The 22,171-nt window shown below is 53.0% G+C and overlaps 1 protein-coding gene across 3 annotated transcripts in view; it reads left to right on the top strand.

The window, feature by feature from the left end:
* Positions 1–527: 527 nt before the first annotated feature.
* RAD18 (RAD18 E3 ubiquitin protein ligase) overlaps positions 528–22,171 on the top strand; it is a 35,397-nt gene continuing 13,753 nt past the window's right edge. For all 3 annotated transcript variants that reach the window (XM_082060162.1, XM_082060161.1, XM_082060163.1), the window contains exons 1-9: positions 528–657; positions 990–1,071; positions 5,546–5,607; positions 7,304–7,374; positions 11,671–12,023; positions 14,099–14,198; positions 16,538–16,722; positions 20,025–20,101; positions 20,834–20,894. In XM_082060162.1, the coding sequence (XP_081916288.1) occupies positions 604–657; positions 990–1,071; positions 5,546–5,607; positions 7,304–7,374; positions 11,671–12,023; positions 14,099–14,198; positions 16,538–16,722; positions 20,025–20,101; positions 20,834–20,894 (1,045 nt within the window). In that variant the 5' untranslated portion in view covers positions 528–603. The remainder of the gene's footprint in view (positions 658–989; positions 1,072–5,545; positions 5,608–7,303; positions 7,375–11,670; positions 12,024–14,098; positions 14,199–16,537; positions 16,723–20,024; positions 20,102–20,833; positions 20,895–22,171) is intronic.

Genomic DNA, 22,171 nt, shown 5'->3' with positions numbered 1-22,171 from the left:
CTGTGGAGTTCAATGAACATGATGAACCAAACAAATCAGTGCCGTTGTTTAGCGGCTTTGAGGGCATCTGTGTTACTAGGTAACTTCTACAGGCACATTGAAAAGGGCAGAGGCAGGTTTGAAAATGCCTGGTAGATGGTGCATTTGGTGCAGAAAAACTACTGTAGGTCCATGGGGTTTCAGAATTTCCCAAGCAGGTGTTCAATTAAACCTCATTAGGAATGAAATCGGAACTGGCTCCAGCTGTGACACAAGCTCCGCGGCGTGAGCGGCTGCCCGGTGCGCGGCTCCCGCCCGGTGCGCAGCGCCTCCCGCCCGGGGGACGAGCCGGCGGGCCCGGGAGCTGCTGCGCGGCACCGCCGCCCTCCTGGGAGCCGGGACCCGGGACCCGGGGCTCCGCTACGGGAGCACAGAACACCGAGATGAAGTGGAGCGGGGGGCAGCGCGCCGGCCCCGGCCCGTTCCCGGTGCCCGGCGGGGCGGCCCCGTTCCGGCCCCGTTCCGCACTACAGCTCCCGGCAGCCCCGGCGCGGCCGGAAGCGGCGGTGTCGGCGGGCAGGGCTGAGCGCGGGGGATTCGGACTCGCGGCCGGGCCGGGCCGCCATGGCCCTGCCGCTGCCCGACCCGCCGTGGCCGGCCAGCCTGGCCTCGCTCAAGGTGCGTGCGGGGCCTGCGGGGAGATGGCGGCCGGGGGCTGGGGGCGCGGCCGGGGCGCGTCCCGCGGGGCAGCCCGGCCTCCGGCTCCGCGCCGGCTCCGCGCCGCGCTCTGCGGGCAGGGCCGGGACCCGCGGCGGCCCAGGGCCCGGCCGGCTCAGCCCGCTCCTCCGGCTCAGCCCGCTCCTCCGGCTCAGCCCGCTCCTCCGGCTCAGCCCGCTCCTCCGGGCCGGCCCGCGGTGCGTTGCCGCCTCCCCGCGGGGCGCACAGCCGGCTCTGCGGGGCCGCTGCGGCCGCTGCCCCCGCGCCGTGCGGTGACCGCGGTTCCCTTGCAGGCCCTGGACGATCTGCTGCGCTGCGGGATTTGCTACGATTACTACAACATCGCCATGATCATCCCGCAGTGTTCGCACAACTGTGAGTACGGCGCTCCAAGCGCTGCGCCCCCGCTCTGCTCCTGTCCCATCCTGCTGCGCCCCCGCTCTGCTCCCGTCCCATCCTGCTGCGCCCCCCACTCCGCTCCTGTCCCATCCTGCTGCGCCCCCGGCTCCGCTCCTGTCCCATCCTGCTGCGCCCCCGGCTCCGCTCCTGTCCCATCCTGCTGCGCCCCCGGCTCCGCTCCTGTCCCATCCTGCTGCGCCCCCGGCTCCGCTCCTGTCCCATCCTGCTGCGCCCCCGGCTCCGCTCCTGTCCCATCCTGCTGCGCCCCCGGCTCCGCTCCTGTCCCATCCTGCTGCGCCCCCGCTCTGCTCCTGTCCCATCCTGCTGCGCCCCCGCTCCGCTCCTGTCCCATCCTGCTGCGCCCCCGCTCCGCTCCTGTCCCATCCTGCTGCGCCCCCGGCTCCGCTCCTGTCCCATCCTGCTGCGCCCCCGGCTCCGCTCCTGTCCCATCCTGCTGCGCCCCCGGCTCTGCTCCTGTCCCATCCTGCTGCCCCCCCGGCTCCGCTCCTGTCCCATCCTGCTGCGCCCCCGGCTCCGCTCCTGTCCCATCCTGCTGCCCCCCCGGCTCCGCTCCTGTCCCATCCTGCTGCGCCCCCGGCTCCGCTCCTGTCCCATCCTGCTGCGCCCCGGCTCTGCTCCCGTCCCTCCTGCTGTGTCCTGTGCGAGCCCCAGCAGTGCGGGCTCTGGGGGGGTCACCGCAACACTGTTATTTCCTTTGCATTGGAATTCTGTGCCTCCCGTCCTGTGATTAATGTGTTTTATGGAGGGTCAGTTAATGCATCACTATTGACTTGGTGGTTGCAGTTTAAATTTACTTGAGTTTTAATAAAAATTGCACAGTAACAGCAGTTTTAATAAAAATTGCTTGAGTGGGAGCCAAGGTACATGGGGCATTTGTGGGAAGTCAGTAACGGGCGGTGAGGTCATTCTTCCCTCTATCCCGTAATTCAGAATGAAGGTATTTGGTGTAACCGCGCCTCCCGTGTGTTCCCGGCCGTACCGGGGCTGTGGTGGGTCTGTCTTCCCCTGTGGCTCCGTTTGGGCCTGGCTCGTCGTTCACTGGACAGACCAGGGCAGGCAGGCAGGCTGAGGAAGGTGTGCGCTGAGGAGCGGCAGGGAATGGTTTGGTCTCTACACATCTCTCCCAGGGAACACGAGACTGGAGAGTGACCCTGCGGGCTGGTGAAATCCTCTTGCGCTTTAGCTGAGTGACAGAAAACTGCTGAAGAAGGTCCTCAAAAAAGAGACTTCCCCTTTAGAGTTTTGGAGACAAGGCACCATCTGACCATTTACGTTTGCTGGTACGCAGAGCAGAGGTCACCGATCCTCTCTTTCCTTCACAGCACAGGCAGCTCTCCTGCTTGCAGCTCAGGCCGCTTGCCCCTGAGGAGCGGTTTGGGGTGGCAGCCGGGCAGCCGCCCGCAGCCTTTCCTCGTGCAGTCGCGATTGCAGCCTCTGACAGCACAAGTACCTGTGGTCTGGATTAAGGCACTAAAATGCCACCTATTCCTGCAATCTTCATTTAAATATCTTTTATAACATCTTGAGGGCGGGACAAAATGCAAAGCTGTATGGCAGAGAGCATGAAGCGCTATGAGGTACAATATTCGCGCTGCTGTGCCTCAGGCTGAAATCTGCTGGGACGTGGTAGCGAAGCGGCTCACTGAGAGTCAGGTTAGGGGGCGGTACATTGCCTTTTCTCACCTTAGAATAAACACTTATCATTGTTTTGTTCAGAAGCTATAGCACTTCCCCTTCCTTACATGAAGGAGGACATTGTAGTTTGGCAATAAGTTTGGTTTAGCTTGGCCAAACTCTCACCATTGAAAAGAGCACGTTCGTGGGGGGAGCACGGGAAGTGCTCTGCACTTGTCTGTGACCTGCTGGGTTCAGGGGCCCTTAACTTGGAAAAGAATCTGTCTGCTTTCTTTTCTTTAACAGATTACACATGGAATTTCCCCCTCCAAATTGCAGAAAGCCCAAGTTTTCTACAGGGAATCAAAATTTCTTGAAGTATTTTCTACTCTGTTGTCTCTGTGTGCTCTCTTTGGTTCACTGAGATTGTACAATTCAAACAAAATCCCCTCTGCCATTAGTGAGTAATTATTTGTGAATAGATGAAAATTAAATACATTTGCTTGCAAAACTTCTTTTCTGTTTCTGGTTTTCTTCGTGGTCTGTGACAGGGCCTGTAGACATCTCTATAATCTCTTTGCACCTGTAGCCACTTAAAATTCCTCCTGCGCTTGTTCTCGGGTGGCTGGTAGCACTCAGGAGCTCTCTTGACAGCGGCTGTTTGACTTGCCCGGTGCGCGGGATTGTGTCTGTATTGACAGAATAAATGCCCCGTTCCTATTTCTTTCACATCCCGAGGGCACCCGAAGATGAATGTGTTCTGTAACGCGGACGCCTCCCCGGGCAGAGCTGTGCCCTGGGATGTCTCATCCTCTCTGCCGGGGGGGTCGTGCTCCGGGCTCCGCGCCGGCGTGGGCAGCGGCTCCGGCTGCTGCTGCGGCGTGTGGGGAACCTGCATCTCCGACTTCTTCATCGGGAAGTGGCCATTGCTGTCGGAGGGAGCTCTTCCTTTTGTCATACGGGATTTTCCTTTCTTGAAATCTGTGTTGAAATTACTGCTAGACCTGCAGCTGAGCGGATTTCAGAATTGCTCATTTTTAAAAAAATACTGTGATCTTTGACGTGTGCTGTGTAAATCATGGCATTTCCGACTTTTCTCATGCAAGCTTGTTTTATTCCTCTTCCTTCTCACAACCTCGCTCCTTCCAGTTTAAACTCAGCAGCGATTGTTTATTGCTGGCAGTGATTTGTGTGCTCTCATTCTGTCATTGCTATTAGGCACCCAGGTTATCAGCTTAAATTCATGCTTTGGAATTCTCTTCTGTGCACTGAAATACGGCGCTGCAGGTGAATCTTATAATTAACTAGGTAGATGTGGTTTTACAGGGCAGTTTGGTCGGTGGGTGCGTGTGGCGGTGAACTTGGTGGCAGCGCTGGGTGCTCGGTGGTGTGCTGTCCCGTGCTGTTTGTCTGTAGCAAGGAGAGGTGAGCGGGACAGGAGGCACCGGGCCGCAGTGGTGAGGCTGCCGTGCGCTCCGCGCGGGCCCAGCGCCAGCCCCGGCCACACGCGGCGAGACCCAGAGCTGCCGTGATTTATTATCCCTGAAGGCTCCTCGGCTCCGCTGGCCACGAGCTGCGGTGGCTGCCAACGCGGGTCGGTGCGGGGCTTGCTGAAGGTGACTGCTTGTCAGAGGCTGGTGGGCTGCGCCTATCACCTTGATTCATATTTGGTCAGTTAAAGTTTATTTATATTTTTTTATGAGTTCCTCCTCCTGTATAGCACCTTATTATATAATGTAATTTTGGGATACTTAGGTGGATTTGTGGTTTTAAGTGTTGAATTAGAGCATTAATGCCTCTGCTGCTTTTCAGGCTCCTCCACAGAGAGTCTTTGAAATACATCATGGGCTTCAACTCTGCCAGGGGAAATTGAGGCTGGAGATTAGAAAGCAATTCTGTGCAGAGAGTGGTCAGGCATTGGAATGGCTGCCCAGGGAGGTGCTGGACTCGCCGTCCCTGGTGGTTTTTAAGCTGAGATTGGACATGGCACTTAGTGCCATGATCTACTAAACGGACTGGAGTTGGACCAAGGGTTGGACTCGATGATCTCTGAGGTCTTTTCCAACCCAGTCCATTCTGTGATTCTGTGATCTGCTTAGGTGGCTGTTGCTAAACCTGTTTGGTGCTGAGGCTCCGTCCAGTGAATTTAGCAAGTGAATGTCTCTTTTTGCTGGAGAGTGATTGAAGTTTTATGTCGTGAAGTAATTATGGAAGCTCATAAAAAAGTAGAGAGTAGAATAATTTCAGGAATTTACTGTGGCAAAGTGAAGCTTGGGCCGTATTTCACCGAAGAGTCTATTGAAGCGTGCTGTGATGGGGGTGTAGCACGGCTTGCTTTCCTGGGGGAGCTGTAAGCTGTCTGTGTTCGGTGCTGCGTCCCGGCGGTTCAGCCCTTTCCCTCAGCAGCAGGTTGGCCTGGTCTGGAAAGGGCAGAAGCAGCTGGGAAGGAGCGGGGATGGGGAGCCCGTCTGGGCCGCGCGGGGGGCGGGTGAGCGGCCCAGCGGGAGCCGCGGCAACCCCGGCGCCGGGAGCGCGGTCCCAGCACGGCGCTGCTCCCGTGTGCAGCACAAGTGAGCTCCTGCTGTGGACAGAGGGACCCACAGTAAATGTTGGGAGATGCTTCCATAAATATGGATTTTTTTATTTTTATTTTTCTACAATGGTAATCATAATTCCATGGAAAAATGGTGTATTTTCAGTATTGGTGTATTGTGGAATAGTTTGCATATATTGTACAAAAAGGCAATATACTAGTAAGAGTGTTGAACTGCATTTGGAAGAATGCCTATTTAAAAATGATGTCTCCTTTTTCCAGTTTGTTCCCTCTGTATCCGGCAGTCTTTGTCCTCCAAAACTCACTGTCCAGCATGCTTCGTGGTAAGTGTTTTTCATTCCCTCAGCTTGTTTTTATTTATTCTTTGGCAGATCTCGGGACCTTTTCCCTCTGGGCTGAGCTCAATGACTCATTCTGGTCCCGCTGGCGGGCGGCTGGGCGCAGCGCAGTGCTCTGGCTGCAGCGCGGTGCTCTGGCTGCAGCACGGTGCTCACCGTGGGCACGCTGGCGGGCGGCTGTGCGCAGCGCGGTGCTCTGGCTGCAGCGCGGTGCTCTGGCTGCAGCGCGGTGCTCACCGCGGGCACGCTGGCGGGTGGCTGTGCGCAGTGCGGTGCTCTGGCTGCAGCGCGGTGCTCACCGCGGGCACGCTGGCGGGTGGCTGTGCGCAGTGCGGTGCTCTGGCTGCAGCGCGGTGCTCACCATGGGCATGCTGGCGGGCAGCTGGGCGCAGCGCGGTGCTCTGGCTGCAGCGCGGTGCTCACCGCGGGCACGCTGTGCTGCCGGAGCCGCTCTGCTGCCAGCGCTGCAGGTGGGGCAGGGGCTGGGCTGTGCCTCAGAGCCGCGTGCACGCTGCCGTCAAACGTTTAGTATTGCCTGCTAATTAGTTAAAATACACCGTCGTTTAAAGCCCGAGTGCTGAAATGTGAGCGCTTTGATTTTCCGCGGTTGGGCGGCCCCGCTCCGTCCCTCGAGGAGCGCCCAGCGGTGTCCCCAGCTCAGACTGTGCTGGGTCGCCGTTTTGGGGCCGAGGGGGCCGTCCCGCACCAGGACGGGAGGCGTTCGCGTGGGGCTGGCGTAGGTGTGGAAGGCACTAGAGGCAGGTTCTGCCCCATCTGCAGGTGGCTGATTATTACAATCTGACTTAAGGCCTTTTTCTGATTAAAGACCACAGAATACAGTTTATTCTAGGCCTTAGTCTTTTCGTCTTAGGCCAATTGGGCTCTCTTGAACTCCTAAAAATGATAGGCTGCCTAAAAACAATGAATGGCACTTCAGGAATATTGGCAGAATAGAAGTAATTTTCTTGTGTGTTTCTGAAGCATGAACCGGAGTAGACGTTTCAAGACTGGAAAACAGGTCTGTTTGTAGCTTTGCCAGTTTCTGAACGTTCAATCAAGTGCAGACACTCGATGGACGTCTTTGGGGAGGACATTTGAACCGTGGCCTTCTGAAAAATCACAGGTATTGATATGAGCAAGACTAATACAAACTTTGTAAAACAGAAGAGCAGCAAGATAGCCAGAGAGATCAAAATGGGAAATTGTTTCAAAAGAATGTATTGAATGCACTAAGTAATCCCGTAATTCATATTTTCATTCCGTAAGCACTCAAAAGATTCACGTTTCCCTTCATCAGTTTTTCATGCCTTTTTGCTTGATGTTCTTATCATATTCATGGGATCCTTGCTTTGGTTTTCAAAACAATTAAAACCAGGGTTCAATAAAGCATTACTGGAGACGGCGTATACTGGGTTTCGTTGCTTTAGCTTTATGCTTCATTTTTATCTACCACCTGTGATTTCTCAGACTTACAGTTCCTGGGCATTTATTGCAGTGTGTGATATTTTACAGGAAAATATGTTTAACCTTATGCATCTCCATTGACACAGCAGTTTGGGGCAGGGTGGTTGGGGCGGAGATCAGAGAACCCAGTTATCGATCCCTTGAGCGTTTTCTGGGTATTTGTTGTTTTCACGGCATGTTCATTTCTTTCTTTCCGTTTTCTTTCTTTTTCTAATAGGCAGCCTCGGAATCTGACCTGAGAAATAACCGGCTGTTAGACGACCTAGTGAAGAGCTTTAACTCCGCCAGGTACTCGGTGACTTTATTGCTCTGGTCTGTGGTTTGATGAGAAGCAGCTCAGTGACTTGCTGGGTACTCTGTAGGTTTTCCTGCATTTAGAGGAGACAAATACTCTATCAGCTTTTCTCTGGAATGAACCTGGAGCTTGAAGTCAATGGGATTCCTGGTTTCAGGAGTGGCAGAAGCATGGCTCGGTTTATGGCTTTGTTTCTTGAGAGAGTTTCTCTGTGATGAAAATCTAATCTTCTGTATGACCACTATTAGATTGAATTGATTTTATTTGAAGGATTGAAATTCTACTGTTCCATTATTTTAGCTTGAACTTTTTCTTTGGTATTTCCTAGTGATAAATGGATTACTATTTTTTTTTTTGGTAATGTCTTATTTGGTAGGGAACAAGTAGTGCTGACTTGGATCCATTATGATATTGAATCTTAAACGTTAATTTTTTTTGACCGCTTTAATGGACCAGTATAAATCTTACCAGTCAGAGCAGCTCAATAATCTTTCCTTTTGTGACTTGGAGTTCAATGGATTTCTCAACATAAAGCTCAATCACTAAGACAAACGCTGGTGTGGCGTTGCGGGGAGCGGCGCGGTGAGGAGGGCCCGGCAGCGCGTGGGCAGCTGCGGTCGCTGCCGAACAGGGACACTCGGCGGGGGAACAGGGACACCAAGTGAATCTGGTGTCGCTTCGGATGCCTCTCAGGTGCTCCCGAGTCGGAGGGGAGCAGCACTTGTCCGGAGAGTCTTGTGTGATACGAGTATCGTTAAAGCACAAGAGCTTTGTTGGTTTCTGCCCAGGCGATGCAGGTACGGGACAAATCTTCTGTCTGCCCCTTCCCACATCTGCTGTGGTTTCTTTTTGCCCTCCCCAAAACAAATCCAAAGCCTGGGGATTGATTTTTTTTGAAACCTGCTAAGCTCTTCGAGTCCATCTGACTTGACTTTGAGCCTCAGGTAGCTCAGTGTTTGTGAAAATTAAGTCTTAAATCTTTTCAGTATTTCCGAAATGCAAAGACATTTCTTAAGTCAGGCCTGTAGGGAAAGCAAATGCTAATGCAGGTGGTGCTTAGCGAGGGAACAGCTGTGCTCCAGCTCAGCGTGTCTGGAACGGGAACCGTCTCAACACACCGAGTGCTGGTCCCGCTCACAGCGCTGCTCACCGTGGAGTGGGGGGACGGGGTCCGTGCGGGGACCTGCCCGGCTGCAGCGGGCGCCCCGCCAACCTCCCGAGGTCCCACCAGGCCAAGTGGGTCCTGCACGCGGGTCGGCACAGTCCAAGCACAGACACGGGCTGGGAGGAGAATGGCTGGGGAGCAGCCCTGAGGAGGAGGATGTGGGGGTGCTGGGGGCTGAAGGATTGGCCGTGAGCCAGCCGTGTGCTCTTGCAGCCCGAAAGCACCCGTGTCCTGGGCTGCGTCACCAGCCCCGTGGGCAGCGGGTCAGGGAGGGGATTCTGCCCCTCTGCTCTGGTGAGACCCCGCAGTGCGGGTCCAGCTCCGGGGGCACCAGCATCAGAGGGACACGGACCTGTTGGAGCGAGTCCAGAGGAGGCCACGGAGATGAGGGCTGGAGCTCCCATCGGCTGGAGCAGCCTCTGCTCAGCTTGTGCTCCGCTGCTCCACGGGAGCTGGGGCTCTGGAGCTGGAGAAGAGGAGGCTGAGGGGGGACTCATTCATGGGGATCGATATGGAAAGGGGGAGTGTCAGGAGGATGGAGCCAGGCTCTTCTGGTGACAACCAGTGACAGGACAAGGGCCAATGGGTACAAAATGGAACACAGGAGGTTCCACTTAAATAGAAGAAGAAACTTGTTGGGGGTGAGGGTGGCAGAGCCTGGCCCAGGCTGCCCAGGGGGGTTGTGGAGTCTCCTTCTGTGCAGACATTCCAACCCCCTGGACACCTTCCTGTGTAACCTCATCTGGGTGTTCCTGCTCCATGGGGGGATTGCACTGGATGAGCTTCCCAGGGCCCTTCAACCCCTGACACTCTGGGACTGTGTGATTGTGCGAATCCATCCCTGAGCGGGTCAGTTCCGCAGGCAGGAGCGCGGCCTGTGCCCGCCCTGCTGCATGGACAGCGCTCTGAGCAGCTGCAGCGAGGCTAGTGTCTTCAAGAATAATAAGTGTAAAGTTTTGGCGCTTTGAAATTAATTTCATTGTCCTCTAGTAAAGAGATTAATTTGATGAGAGTTGTCAGTTTCTGCATCACCTAGCTAGAAAATTTAGCAAGAGAATTTAGAATTATACTTGTGTAAGTAGAAAACTAGTCCTTGCTGAAAACAATCTGTGCTTTTTTCATGCACAGGGAAGAAAAAGGTGTTTTTACTTTCAAGCTTATATCTTAGTTTCCTAATCGGGGTTCCGTGACAGCTGGTGAGTCAGAGGAATAAACACATCAACTCAGAGTGCTGGAGAGAGCAGCACCATCATTTCTGATGCACGGATTAACTTCCAGAGGGACTGCAGAAGGGATTTCAAGGAGAGAAATGGTCTTTTTGTATGGTTTGGACTGTCCTGTGCGAGCTGTTCCGGGCAGATTCACAACCCCATCTCTTCCCTGGAGCTTATTTACGTGGAAGCAGTAGATTCCTGCTTGCTCTGTGTCATTACTTTGGCAAGGGAGAAGTAATTGGGCCGTAAAACGGGAAGCAGGATCTTGATGAAGGAGGAAAATGAAATTTTTTAGGTGGGTCTTGCAGCCCTGAAGAAGAATCTTCAGCATCCATTGCCGGTGTTACTGAAGCCAACGGGCAGCGCGGGTGCCGAGCGGTGCGTTAGTGTGCCTGTCCTCCCCGGCTGAACTGGAAGAAGTGTAGGTCCCTGCCCCAGGCGCGCGGGGGCAGCGGGGGGTCCCGGGGAGGGTTACAGCCATGGGTAGAGCGGGGGGTGTCAGGACCCACTGATATCTTCCTAATTCATCTTTCAGCCTTCAAAAGTTCTTGTGCGCTTAAACTGAGCTTTGTCAGCCCTCAGGCCTTGACTGCTCTGTGCCAGGGAGGTAGACTTGTGTCTGCTAAACCCTTTTGGAGGTGATGGTAGCCTGTGCTGGTTTCTTAAGAGCATATAATAGATAGTGTAGAAAACTGCATGCAAAACTAAGAGCTTGCTGGAAATGGGTTTGTTCTGGGGTTTACCAGTGGGACCAGTTTGTGGGTGAGCTGCTCGGTGCGGGGATGGCGGGGGTGAGCTGGGCTGCGTGGCCCCTCCGAGCCTGAGCCGCGGCTGATCTTCCCTCTGCTCGGCTGGTCCAGGTCGCTCCAGCGACAACTGCAGAGTCCCTGGGAATAACGAGAAATCTGAGTGATCGGCTTTGGGGTGAAGGGAGAGGGGCGGCTGTTGGTGAAGGTTGTGTCGGAGAGCCCAGGGCTGTGCGAGGAGTGCCCGTGGGGCCCAGCCCTTCCATTCCAGGGGTGCTGCTTTTGGAGGGTGCTGCTTTTGGAGGGTGCCATTGGGGGTGCTGGTTTGGGGGGTGCCGGTTGGGGGTGCCAGCTGTCGGGACCACTAGATGTCATCACCCGGCCAGCAAAGCTGCTCCATGGGCCCAAAATACTGTGTTCTGGAAAAAGCCATCCTGGGCCTCTTCTCTTCTCAGTTTAGTACTGGCATTTTCTGTATTTTCCCACAAAAAAAAAGGCACTGAGAATTTATATGTGTTTTGGCAAACAAGTTTTTGTGTTCTTGTCCTAGTGTTCTTTCCATTGATTCTGTGCCAAGATCAGATTGCTTCGGAAGAGTCTATTCATAAGTCTTTATCCTTCAATACAAGGAAAAATTCGCTATGGTTATTTGCAGACTAATGGTGTAAATAAAGCAACCTTTATTATCAAATTGTTGTTAGGATGGGATTTGATTTCTGTGAAATAGTTGGGGTTACCTGGTGCTAAATCTGGAGGCCCGAGGAGCGTGCAGGTGTCCATGGGGCTCTGCTCGGCTGGGACACGCACAGGGACAGGGGATGTGACACTTTGTGCTGGGCTCTGGCTGCGGAGCCTGTGTCACAGCTCTGGGACACGCTGCTTGGAGAGCTCTGCCTTGAAACCGTCCGCTGCCTTCTCCAAGCAACGGGAAAACCTTTTGTCCTTCACTGCGTTCCGCGCGGTGCCTCTCAAGGCATTTTATTACCTTTGCAAAAGGTGACTAGTTTAGGTAGAAGCTCAGGGTGGTAAGGAGCTGGTGTGCGAGGCTGGGCTGCTCCCGGCGGCGCGGGCAGGGAGGGAGGAGTGGGAACAGCTCTGATTTCTCTCAAAGCAGAAGCCGGTGTGCGCAGTGTGGCTGACCGTGTCAATTCTGGCTGCCCCCAGACAGCAGCTGCTCCAGCTGGTCCGGGACGCGCGGCAGAGCCCGTCTCCGCTGGCCCCGCGCGGGCGCCCCGCCGGCAGCCGCCCCGGCAGCGGTCCTGGCTCGCGGCCGGCTTTGAAGGAAGAGGTGCCACCGATCGACAGCTTCTTCAGAAAGGCAGAGGTTTGCGCCCCAACAACAGCAGACGGCCCGGCGGGAACAGCTCAGATTTTCAGCACTGAGGATCACCACAGCCTGGACAGCGCTGCTGCAGAGGCCGATGGTAAAGACGATGAATTGGGATCCCGAGAGAGTCCTGAATGTGCCCAAGGTCACGAGAAGCCTTCAACATCTCTGCTGAAAGCGGTCAGGAAAGGTGAGGCTGAGCGTTCGGTGTGTCCTGCTCCGTTCCCTGGCGTGGCTGAGGTTGGCGGTGGCGCTGGACGCTGAGCACGGGGTGCTCGTCCCCCTGCTCCCCGCGGTGTCCACAGCGCCCTTGAGGCCGCTTGGGCTGATGCCAAGCGATTCGAAGGAGTTCAGCACTCACAGATTCCTTTGCTTTGAGTAACAACTCTTACAAACAATAGTTGTGCAACAGAATTAGTAAAAAATGAAGTAATTTTCTCTTCCCCCCCTTAACGACTAGATGGACAACATCGCAGTCCTTCTGCTCTCACGCCCTAAGTCACCACGAGCAAGGTATTTTATAAGGTGTTTGCTGTTTGGGGGTGCACCCGCAATCCAAACGATCATGGCTTCAGTGTTGTTAATGTTCCTACCCATACTCTCCAAAAGGAAGTAATCTGTGGTGTTCTTGTCATTCTACACTGTTAAGATCAATTTATTCTGAAGCATGAAAATGCCCATTTATACTGATCAACTACAATCAAATGACAGAATCCTCTTAGCTTTGACAGGCTGGCAGCCATCCTTTGATCCAATTAAAAACCTCAATTAAAATAAAAGGCTGTGTAGGAGTACAACACTGATTCTTCTTAGTTGATATTTATCTTTCTTTTCTTTTTTAAAATTATCCTTTTGTGTAATGATTTATTCAGCTGGAGCTCTGAAGTTCGTGTTTATTCGTTAGTTGGATAAATAGTGCGTGGAGATGTGACACGGCCAGAGGAGCGGCTGCGTGAGTGGGATCCGCTTGGCCTGAACTTACGATTCCTGGTTTTAAGGATCAGACTTGCTTGCGTTAGTAATTTAAAACTCATATGAAATTTTACCTCTCATTTATTCTTGAGCAATTGAAATTTTCACTTGCTTACAATTTTATGACCTTATTAAATCCTGAGCATGCATTACATTGAAATTGTTTCCACAAATGCAAAGCAGTTGGTCAAACAAGATAAATGGAAGGCTTGAAATGAGGCATTGCTGAAGTGCCTGTAGTAAGTATTATTTGTTCTGTGTTAAGAATTGAAACGTCAACTTCAAATACAATAATAGGCTGCTCAGAACTATTGTGTTATGTTACTGTCCCGACTGTGTTGTGTTTTTAACCTTTGGCTGGGATATGATGTCATGGGAGTCGGGCATTGCACAGCAGTGTTACCAGATAGCTCTCCCGATTCCCACAGCGTTTCACAGCAGTTTTCATAGGTTGTTGTTTGTTTTGTCTTTTAAACCAGCGCCAGCTCCCCGCACACAACGCAGAGGCTGTCAGTTCCAGAGCCTCTTGCCCATAGTGCTCAGTTAAAGCCTTTTGGTTTTGACGTCGTGGGACTGAGAAAGATGAATATTTGAAGTCTGTGTTTTCTGACTGTCTTCACAGGTCATGTTTATAGTTGCTGCTTGAAAATACGGTGTGAGAAGCATAGTGAGCTCGGGGTGCCAGGCTGCAGGGTGTCAGTGGCACCGCGCTGTCACAGGGCGTTATCTGTGCCGAGAGCTGACGCACGGCCGGTTCCTCGAGCCGACTGCCCCCTTGGGACCCACTCGCTGGGAACAGGACGAGAACAGGGTCTGTGCTGCACTGTCTCACCACAGCGAAGCAGCTCCTTTGTTCAGCAGTGAAATTACTGCACAAGTGAAAAACACGAGCACAGAAATCTGCATATGTTGATATCAGCCCCCAGGTCTCTGTGCGGGTGCGTGTTAGCCTAGATTTGTATTGGAGATTTCGTCCCATCTGCCAGCAGGGAAGATGAGAGCCATTCTGATACTAGCTAGGGAGCGAAATAGGTGTTCTGGTGCAACGGAGAGCTATAATGAACATTCTGCACAGACATGCCAGGTCTTTTAATAAAGACATCTGGAACCTGGGTTTGCGTGGTCGTCAGTCAGCATTGGGTCCCAGGTGAGCGCGCGTGCTGGTGGCTGTGTGCACACCGTGAGCTCCTGTGCCGCGCGCCGTGAGCTCCTGTGCCGCACGCCGTGAGCTCCTGTGCCGCGCACCGTGAGCTCCTGTGCCGCGCGCCGTGAGCTCCTGTCCCGTGCTTGCAGTGGAGTGTCCCGTCTGCGGGGTGGCCGTTCCGGAGCAGTACATCAACAAACACCTGGACAGCTGCCTGGCCAGCGAAGAGAAGAAGGACAGCCTCAGGAGGTGAGCAGCGCCCGCGTGCAGATAGCCCTTTTTCTGCACCGCTGAAATTATATGTGTTACTTGACGGGTTATAATACAGTGGATTGGGTTTGTTTCTTGGTTACCTGCTGTATAGATCCCTCTAAAATCACTCTATAATGTGATAGTGGTGACTGTCCCCTCTCAAGACAGTGTGTGGATCACCACCACAACTACTTTTTGGCTCCTAGTGGCAAGAAAACGCTGGACAGTGTTTTAAAGAATCCAGTGCAGGGAGCGGAACTGCCTGTGCGTTGTTCTCACCGCGTTTCTCTCGCTAGCATTAAAACTCTCTTCAGATAACACTTGCTCCCATTTTTCGCGTGGTGAGTGAATGGCTTCCCCTGGTTCGAGTGGGCCAAACAACTGCTTCACCAGCTGTCAGGGCACCAACCAAAACGGCACCTCCTCCGCTCACCGTGCTGCGTCTCAGGTTCCCCCAGCCAAGGTTGTTTCTTTAAGGTCTCGGTTTCCATCAGATCAGCGCTTGCCTCGGAGTTCATGCCCCCGCCCCAGGACTTGTCACGGTCGCCACGTTCCCGTCACACGTGTACGCTTGGGGTGGTTTTACTTACTAGCGTAAGTTCAGGCCATTATTATTTCTAACTGACCAGAACTGCGAGGGCCTTTTACGGCATGTGGTTTTACTGCGTGCTTTTATTTCCAGTTCCTCTGAACCTGGAATTAGAAAGTAGTTTTACGTTAAAGCTCTTATTTTGCCCAGTCATGCTTAGAACGCCAGTCTATAAGCTAAAGGGCTTGGAAGATGGGTAAGTGGTAAATTAACATTGAAATGTGATGTTACATTTTAATTTCCATTTAGGACATTTTTAGTGTTTTCTCTGCGCTAATGGACGGCAGTAAAAGCCAGCTTTTCTCTGGTGCTGGCCCATGTCCCTGGCAGAGCTTTACATTTTGCTTGTTTTATCTGGAGTGCTTGGGTCTTCAGGAAGTGCCACACGAGACCCCTCTCCATAGGGCCTGGCCATTGAGTGCCAACTGCCGGCGTTGGGCAGTGCGCTTGTTTTCTGGCGCTGTTGTTGGGGTTCCAGTAACAGCACATCTCGAGTTCTTCTCTGAGCGATTTTAGCTGTTTATCCTCGAATTCGGAGCACATGCTGCGCTGATGAACAGCCGAGCAGGGTTTCAGCAGAACTGACAATGTATTCCCCACAAGCTGCACAAGCGATTACAAGCAGCGTGTGTTCCCGACGAGCGCCGCGTTTCTCGAGGGTGGAAACCCCGACAATCAGGCTCCAAATGGTGTGAGCGGGTTTTGTGTCTGCTCGCCAAGCTGCCATCGCTGCTGCTGGGGAGTCAGAATACATACAAAGCTTTCTTAAGACTTTCAAAAGATTTAGTTATTCAATGACGTTTTTTGTATTTCCCCAAAGAATCTGGAAAAATTCTTTTCCTGAAGAACATATCATGGTAATATCTGGTTTTTTTTGCCAGCTGTGCTACAGGGGCTATATGAGAGTAGATGAATTAATGATCATTTTTGTTACGCTTTGTAAATACCTTGGCAATGTATTTTCACGGTGCTGAGTTGGAAGCGCAGTCGGTTTCCAGGTGGGTCCGTTCACGCTGCCGGCTCCTCTGATTCAGAGCAGCGCAGCTCCGCTGTTGCGCTGCAGGGAAGGAAGCGCCGCACTCAGTGCTGCTCTTCTGCAGCTCATAAAGAATTTAGGCTGAAGAAGGTGAGCGAGGCAGCAGATGGATTTGGGAACCCGGGGCTAGTTGAGTGTGTTTCAGCAGGAGCCGCAGGGCAGGCTGGGCTGGTGTGTGCAGGAGGAAACCGCGCTGCTGATTTGAGATGGAAACAGTTGTGGTAGGACTCGGATTCTCTGTGGCAGTTTCCTGGGGTGAAGACGTTTCCCGAGCGATGCCAGGAACACCAGGTTCTCCTGTGCAGGGTCCGTTTGGGCTGGAGATGCTGTTCATTCTGGGTAACGTCCCTTCCCGTGTCACCGACCTGCCCTGCGAGGTGGGAGCTGCACTCTGCTGATTCCAAAGCCTTTGCTGGAGATATTAAACTGAGCCACGGTCTGTGTGACATGAGCAGTGTTTCCTAAAGAAAACCCAACTAGACCTGTCACCTTCTGTGTGCTTGAGATGGTCTTCGTGGTGGCTGGAAGAAGTGCTCTGGCTTCCTAGAGCTGTCAGGTCTGCGAGACCCTGTCACCGGTTGTCTGTCACTGCGGAAACCATCCTTTCGGGTGCTTCTTACCCAGAGTGGGGGAAATACCCTGTGGAAATGTCAGTCTTTGGGTCTCCATAGGAGCGTTGATTACAGAAGCGTTTGTTCCCGTGTCCTGCAGCTCTGCTCACAAGCGGAAGCCTCTGGCCAAGGTGGTTTACAACCTGCTCTCCGACCGGGATTTGAAGAAGAAGCTGAAGGAGCACGGGCTGTCCACCCACGGGACCCGCCAGCAGCTCGTTAAACGGCACCAGGAGTTTGTGCACATGTACAACGCTCAGTGTGACGCTCTGACCCCCAAATCGGGTAAGTCAGAAGTGCTGGGAAAGCTGTTGTGCACGGTCTGTATGGATTTCCCCTTCTCTTAGTTCTCAGGGTGGGAATAAGGCTGGTTTGAATATGTGGAAAAAAGGGAGCTGGAAGAATTTATCTCATCTAAATCAAGATGAGCGCAAAGAAAGGAAACTTTAAGGAAGATCAGAAACCCGTTGCTGTATTCTGGAAGTATCCAGCAACGATGTGAGTTTGTGTTGAAATTCTGATACTTCCTGGTGTTCTAACCCCGTTCTGAAAAATGTCCCATGTTTTTACTGACTTAGCATTTATTCAGTGCCTCCAAATTAGACTCTGAGGCTTTTAGTCCATAAATTGGAAATACCTGAGGTTCTTAGTAAGTGAATGGATTATTAATGTATCTTTTGTTCTGAATTTGTGCTATTCCTCCTATACACTTAGACTTTTATATTTTTATTGGGTTTAATTACAGCTCCTCCTGCTATGTTCTGGTTTACACAACATGGGAACATGCATCTTTCTCAAAGATGTGTCGTTTGCCATCTCGCAGTTCAGTCCTGCAGGTGATGTAAGGAGCAGCACAAACAGGCTGCGTGTGGTGAGACACAGCAGATTCCTACTGTATTATTTGGTATTTGATTAGAAGCTTATGGCGACCAGTCCTTTGACAGGAATCTGTGGCAGGATGCTGTTGTGGTGCTCGTCTCCGGGGAGCGGCAGAGCCGTGGGTGTCCTGGCCGTGCCGCTGCTGGGGTTGTGTGCCCTTTGCTGCCTTTGAAGGCAGAGAAATGAGCAGCATCGTTCCTCACAGTAAACTCCACTTAGTTATCATTAAACAAATCTGACAGTATAGGGGAGTTTTTATTTCGAGTGAATATTAAAAGCTCCTACATTAACTCCATATACGTGTGATCAGCTGAATATCCACAACTTCTGTGGCATTTCAAAAATAAAGTGTCATTTTGGCGTCCAGCTCCTGTATTACACGGGCTGTCCCGCCACACGCGGTGCTGTTTCAGAAATCAAGTCACTCACTGGAGCACAGTATGAATTCAGCAGACAAGCTTTAGGCTCCAGCTTTTTGGAATGGTGGTTTCGCTTGCCGGCTCTTGGCTTGGATTGTGGGAGCAAGTGCATGAGAAAAGCGAGTCTGCAACCAACGCTGTTCGCCTTTTCATTTTGCTCTGTAACCGTTTTAAGAGCTTGACTAAGAAGGTTAAGTGCATAAGTGAATTAGGTGCCAAGTGTCACTGCTTAGTTTGTGCCTGAGCTCTTCTGAAAATAAACATAAATGCTTTCAAAAACCGCTTTCTAGGACTTCAGGAAGTGTCTGGGATGAGAACCAGCACACACAGTTGTTGTGAGGCTGTGTTTGGTTCCAGCAAGGACAGCGGTTCAGGCGGTCGAGTGGAGCGGCTCGGCTGGGATGGAGCGGCTCGGGTGGGATGGAGCGGCTCGGGTGGGATGGAGCAGCTCGGGCGGGATGGCAGCGGTTCAGGCGGGATGGCAGCGGTTCAGGCGGGATGGCAGCGGTTCAGGCGGGATGGCAGCGGTTCAGGCAGTTGAGTGGAGCGGCTCGGGTGGGATGGCAGCGGCTCGGGTGGGATGGCAGCGGCTCGGGTGGGATGGCAGCGGTTCGGGTGGGATGGCAGCGGTTCGGGCAGTCGAGCGGAGCGGCTCGGGTGGGATGGCAGCGGTTCGGGCAGTCGAGCGGAGCAGCTTGGGTGGGATGGCAGCGGTTCAGGCAGTCGAGCGGAGCGGCTCGGGTGGGATGGCAGCGGTTCGGGTGGGATGGCAGCGGTTCAGGCAGTCGAGCGGAGCAGCTTGGGTGGGATGGCAGCGGTTCAGGCAGTCGAGCGGAGCAGCTTGGGTGGGATGGCAGCGGTTCAGGCAGTCGAGCGGAGCAGCTTGGGTGGGATGGCAGCGGTTCAGGCAGTCGAGCGGGGCAGCTCGGGTGGGATGGCAGCGGTTCAGGCAGTCGAGCGGAGCAGCTTGGGTGGGATGGCAGCGGTTCGGGCAGTCGAGCGGAGCGGCTCGGGTGGGATGGCAGCGGTTCGGGCAGTCGAGCGGAGCGGCTCGGGTGGGACGGCGGTGGCGCCGGGAGCCCCTGCCTGCGAACGGAGGGAACAAGCGAAGAGTTCCCTAGAGTGCTGCCGGGTACTTGAGCTGGCCTGCCCTGCCCTAAATCACGCAAAACTTCTATGAAGTTCTGGCTCAACACCTGTTTATAAAGGGTGAATTATTAAACTGGCCCTTAGGATGCAGACATGTACTTGCGGCGGTAGCAGTGGACCCAAGGTCACCATCTCATACACATAGCTGAGCTTCTGCCGAAGCATTAGTGTCAAATTCCTGAATTTTGCTGAAACTAGTTTTAAACAGGTTTTATTCCTTCAAAGCTTAATAAGCTTCTTGTTCTCTGGTTACTGTCTAGTGATAGTGTTTATTTTAATAAATGCCCATAGCTACGTAGGAGCACTGTGAAAATGATTAAGTGTAGAAACAGATTTGTAGAAGTAAATAGATGTAAGAAGGAAATTCTTCACCATGAGAGGGGGAGGCCCCGGTGGCGCCGCCCCGAGCAGCCGGGGCTGTGCAGGGTATCCCTGCCCATTGCAGGGCTGGAATTGGAGGAGCTGTAAGGTCCCTTGAAACCCAAACCATGCTATGAAATGTCAAAGTAAACCATGCAGGATCTTGCGTAGCTGTGGTTTTAATGTTACACGCAGTTGGGTCTGTTTTACGGTTTGGAAGTGTCTGACTTAGGCGCTAGAGCAGGTTGTAGTTCGTCTTTGCGCTCTGGGTTTGGATGTAAGCCTGCAGGCGGTTTGGGGTTGCCTTGGAGGTACAAATACAATACACAGTCCATGTCGATATTTTATTTTCTGTTTAAAGAGACATTATAAAATGGAAACTCTTTCTGAAAGACCTGCCCGTGCACCACAGAAGCACTACAGTGTGTCAGAGCGAGGTTCAGATACGATTTGAAAAGGCTGTTTTCCCCCGGGTTTGATCCAGGCAGGGTGTGAACAGCCTGGGTGATGGGACAGGGCCGCGAGCCCTGAGCTGCTGCACGGAGCCGCGGCTCCCGAGCGTCTGCTGGTCCCAGCCGTGGCGCTGGGGACAGCACCGTCCCTCTGGTCCCCACCCAGCGCCGCTGGGACCCGTCCCGTTTGCCTCTGCCCGCGGCTGCCGTCCCAGTTTGCTCTGGGTCGGAGCTGGTGCCCGCTGGTGATTGAGGTTTGTGGTAGGTTCACTCAGTGCTGTTACATCTCTTGATTTATTTATCGTCCCTTGCTTGTCTTTTCAAACAGTTGCAGAGATTGTTAAAGAGCTGGAGAAGAATGAGAAGGTTCGGCTTCAGCTGGAATTTAATAAAACCGGTGAAAATGTAAGTGAATTATCCATGTTCTCAAAGAGGGGGTGGCCGGGAGAAATTGCAGGGTGGGCACTGAACATGTTTGCCTATTCCATTATCATGGGAATTCTCGGATTCCCAGGTTGCATGTTGGGATTGGCACATACCATCTTCTAATCAACGTGGTTTTCTCATACCGTTCATTCGTCACGGGCAGTTCTGGGTGTACTGCCGATGTTTTGATGTCCAAACCATTAAGTAGTAGCATTTTTTTATTGCAATAGAAATTCTTGAGGAATGTTCCCCTTGGTCATATTAGAGGATTTTGACCCTCCATGGCAGCGTGGGGAATATTCTGTTTCCTAGAATTCTGGAGGATTTAGCTCGCAAATTCCTTCTTCCGCATCAGCAGCAGCGCCTGTTCCTTTCCCATGACATATGATACTTTTGTGACTTGTGGAGCATGTTTGTTGCACAGCGTTAGGAAATATTTTATGGTGCACACATGCTGGGTGTTATATGGAGTGTTTTGACGTAGTCCTGTTGGCTGTGTTAAAGCAAAGCAAGACAGCATGTATATGTACTTTGAATATATAGATTACTGTCTACTTTAATTATCTATTACCATCTGCAGATGAGATCGTAAGAGCTGGTGGGGGGGAAAACAGAGCTGATCCTTCTTCCAGTTTTAGGTCTCTAGTTTTAAAGTATGTATCTTTATCATCATTTTGTTTGTGTAAATAAACGTTTGTGTGATTTCTGTAGAGCCTGACCTTCACCAAGGACCAGACAGAGGAAGAAATAGATGAGATCCACACTGATTATCGTAAGTAACACACAAGTTTCACTTCATTCACCTTTTATCCTTCGTACTGCAATATACACACAAACGTGGGGCTTTTTACCCGTGTGTGCTGCTCCCACCCCAGTTAATCAGTGGGAGCTGGAAGTTCTCTGGGCTGAAGGTTCCTCTCTGAAACTCAGTCTGTGTGAAGCACCAGCCAAGCGCTGCCAGGGCTGGGGCTGGGCCGGCGCTGCCCCAGCACGGCCCCGTTGGGCACCTTCTGCTCTTCTTCAACGGGCCTCCTACAACAGGAGTGTTTTAAACGTGCTCCTGCTGCGAACTCGCACTTGAGAGCAGCGTCCTCTCCCTCCGCAGAGCCATCCGACCGCCTTTATGGTTCCTTTAGACACAAGCATTCGTGTGGGAGTTAAGCACCGCAGGACTTGCATCCTGTTGCGGTAACTTAGCACGGAAGTGGCTGATGTAAACCGATTTATACCACTGATTTCCTGACCCTCGTTTGTGTGTCTTGCATGGCAGGTTTTAAGCAGCGTGATTGTGTACCTGGCTCGCTCGTGGCGGTTCAGGATCCGCATGTTTTGTGCAGATCTCCGCTGGTTTGCTCGCCCGCGCGGGGGCCCCGCTGGCGCTGCGAGCCGCGCGGGGGGGCCCGCTGGCGCTCCGAGCCGCGCGGGGGGGCCCGCTGGCGCTCCGAGCCGCGCGGGGGGGCCCGCTGGCGCTGCGAGCCGCGCGGGGGGGCCCGCTGGCGCTGCGAGCCGCGCGGGGGGGCCCGCTGGCGCTGCGAGCCGCGCGGGGGGGCCCGCTGGCGCTCCGAGCCGCGCGGCCACGGGACAGCGTGTTCTCGCTGTACCGCAGGGCGTATTGAAACCCGCAATATGGTCCTGCTTCCTGTGTTTCCTTGCGTCGCTTCAGGCATATAAATTATTCCATAATGCAGCTAGATTTAGCCTTGTTGATTTTAGGTGGTTTCTGTGACGGCTAAATAAGGGCCTAAATCTTTAGCAAATTTTTCCCTTGCTTTTTTTTTGCTGTCCTGAGAATTTTTTTTCGAGTGTACATGCGCTGTTTGTGGTTTTGAATCTTAAGCATTCTTCTCTCATTCCAAGTAACTGGTCAATAATGCCTCTCTTCCCATGCAGGAATTTTGAGCAATGCAATGCAGGGGGAAATAAAAAAAGGTATTAATCCCAAATTGGGCATTTTCCCCACGAGGCTTTAGTAGCTCTGTAAAGAGCAAACCCGGGTTCAGCGACTGTGGGGGAGCTGCACACAGCGCTGATCCAGCGATAGAGAACCGA

The sequence above is a fragment of the Streptopelia decaocto genome (genome assembly GCF_964273445.1).
Source record: "Streptopelia decaocto genome assembly, chromosome: 8".
Classification (NCBI taxonomy): domain Eukaryota; kingdom Metazoa; phylum Chordata; class Aves; order Columbiformes; family Columbidae; genus Streptopelia; species Streptopelia decaocto.
This window is presented reverse-complemented; position numbering and strand designations above follow the sequence as displayed.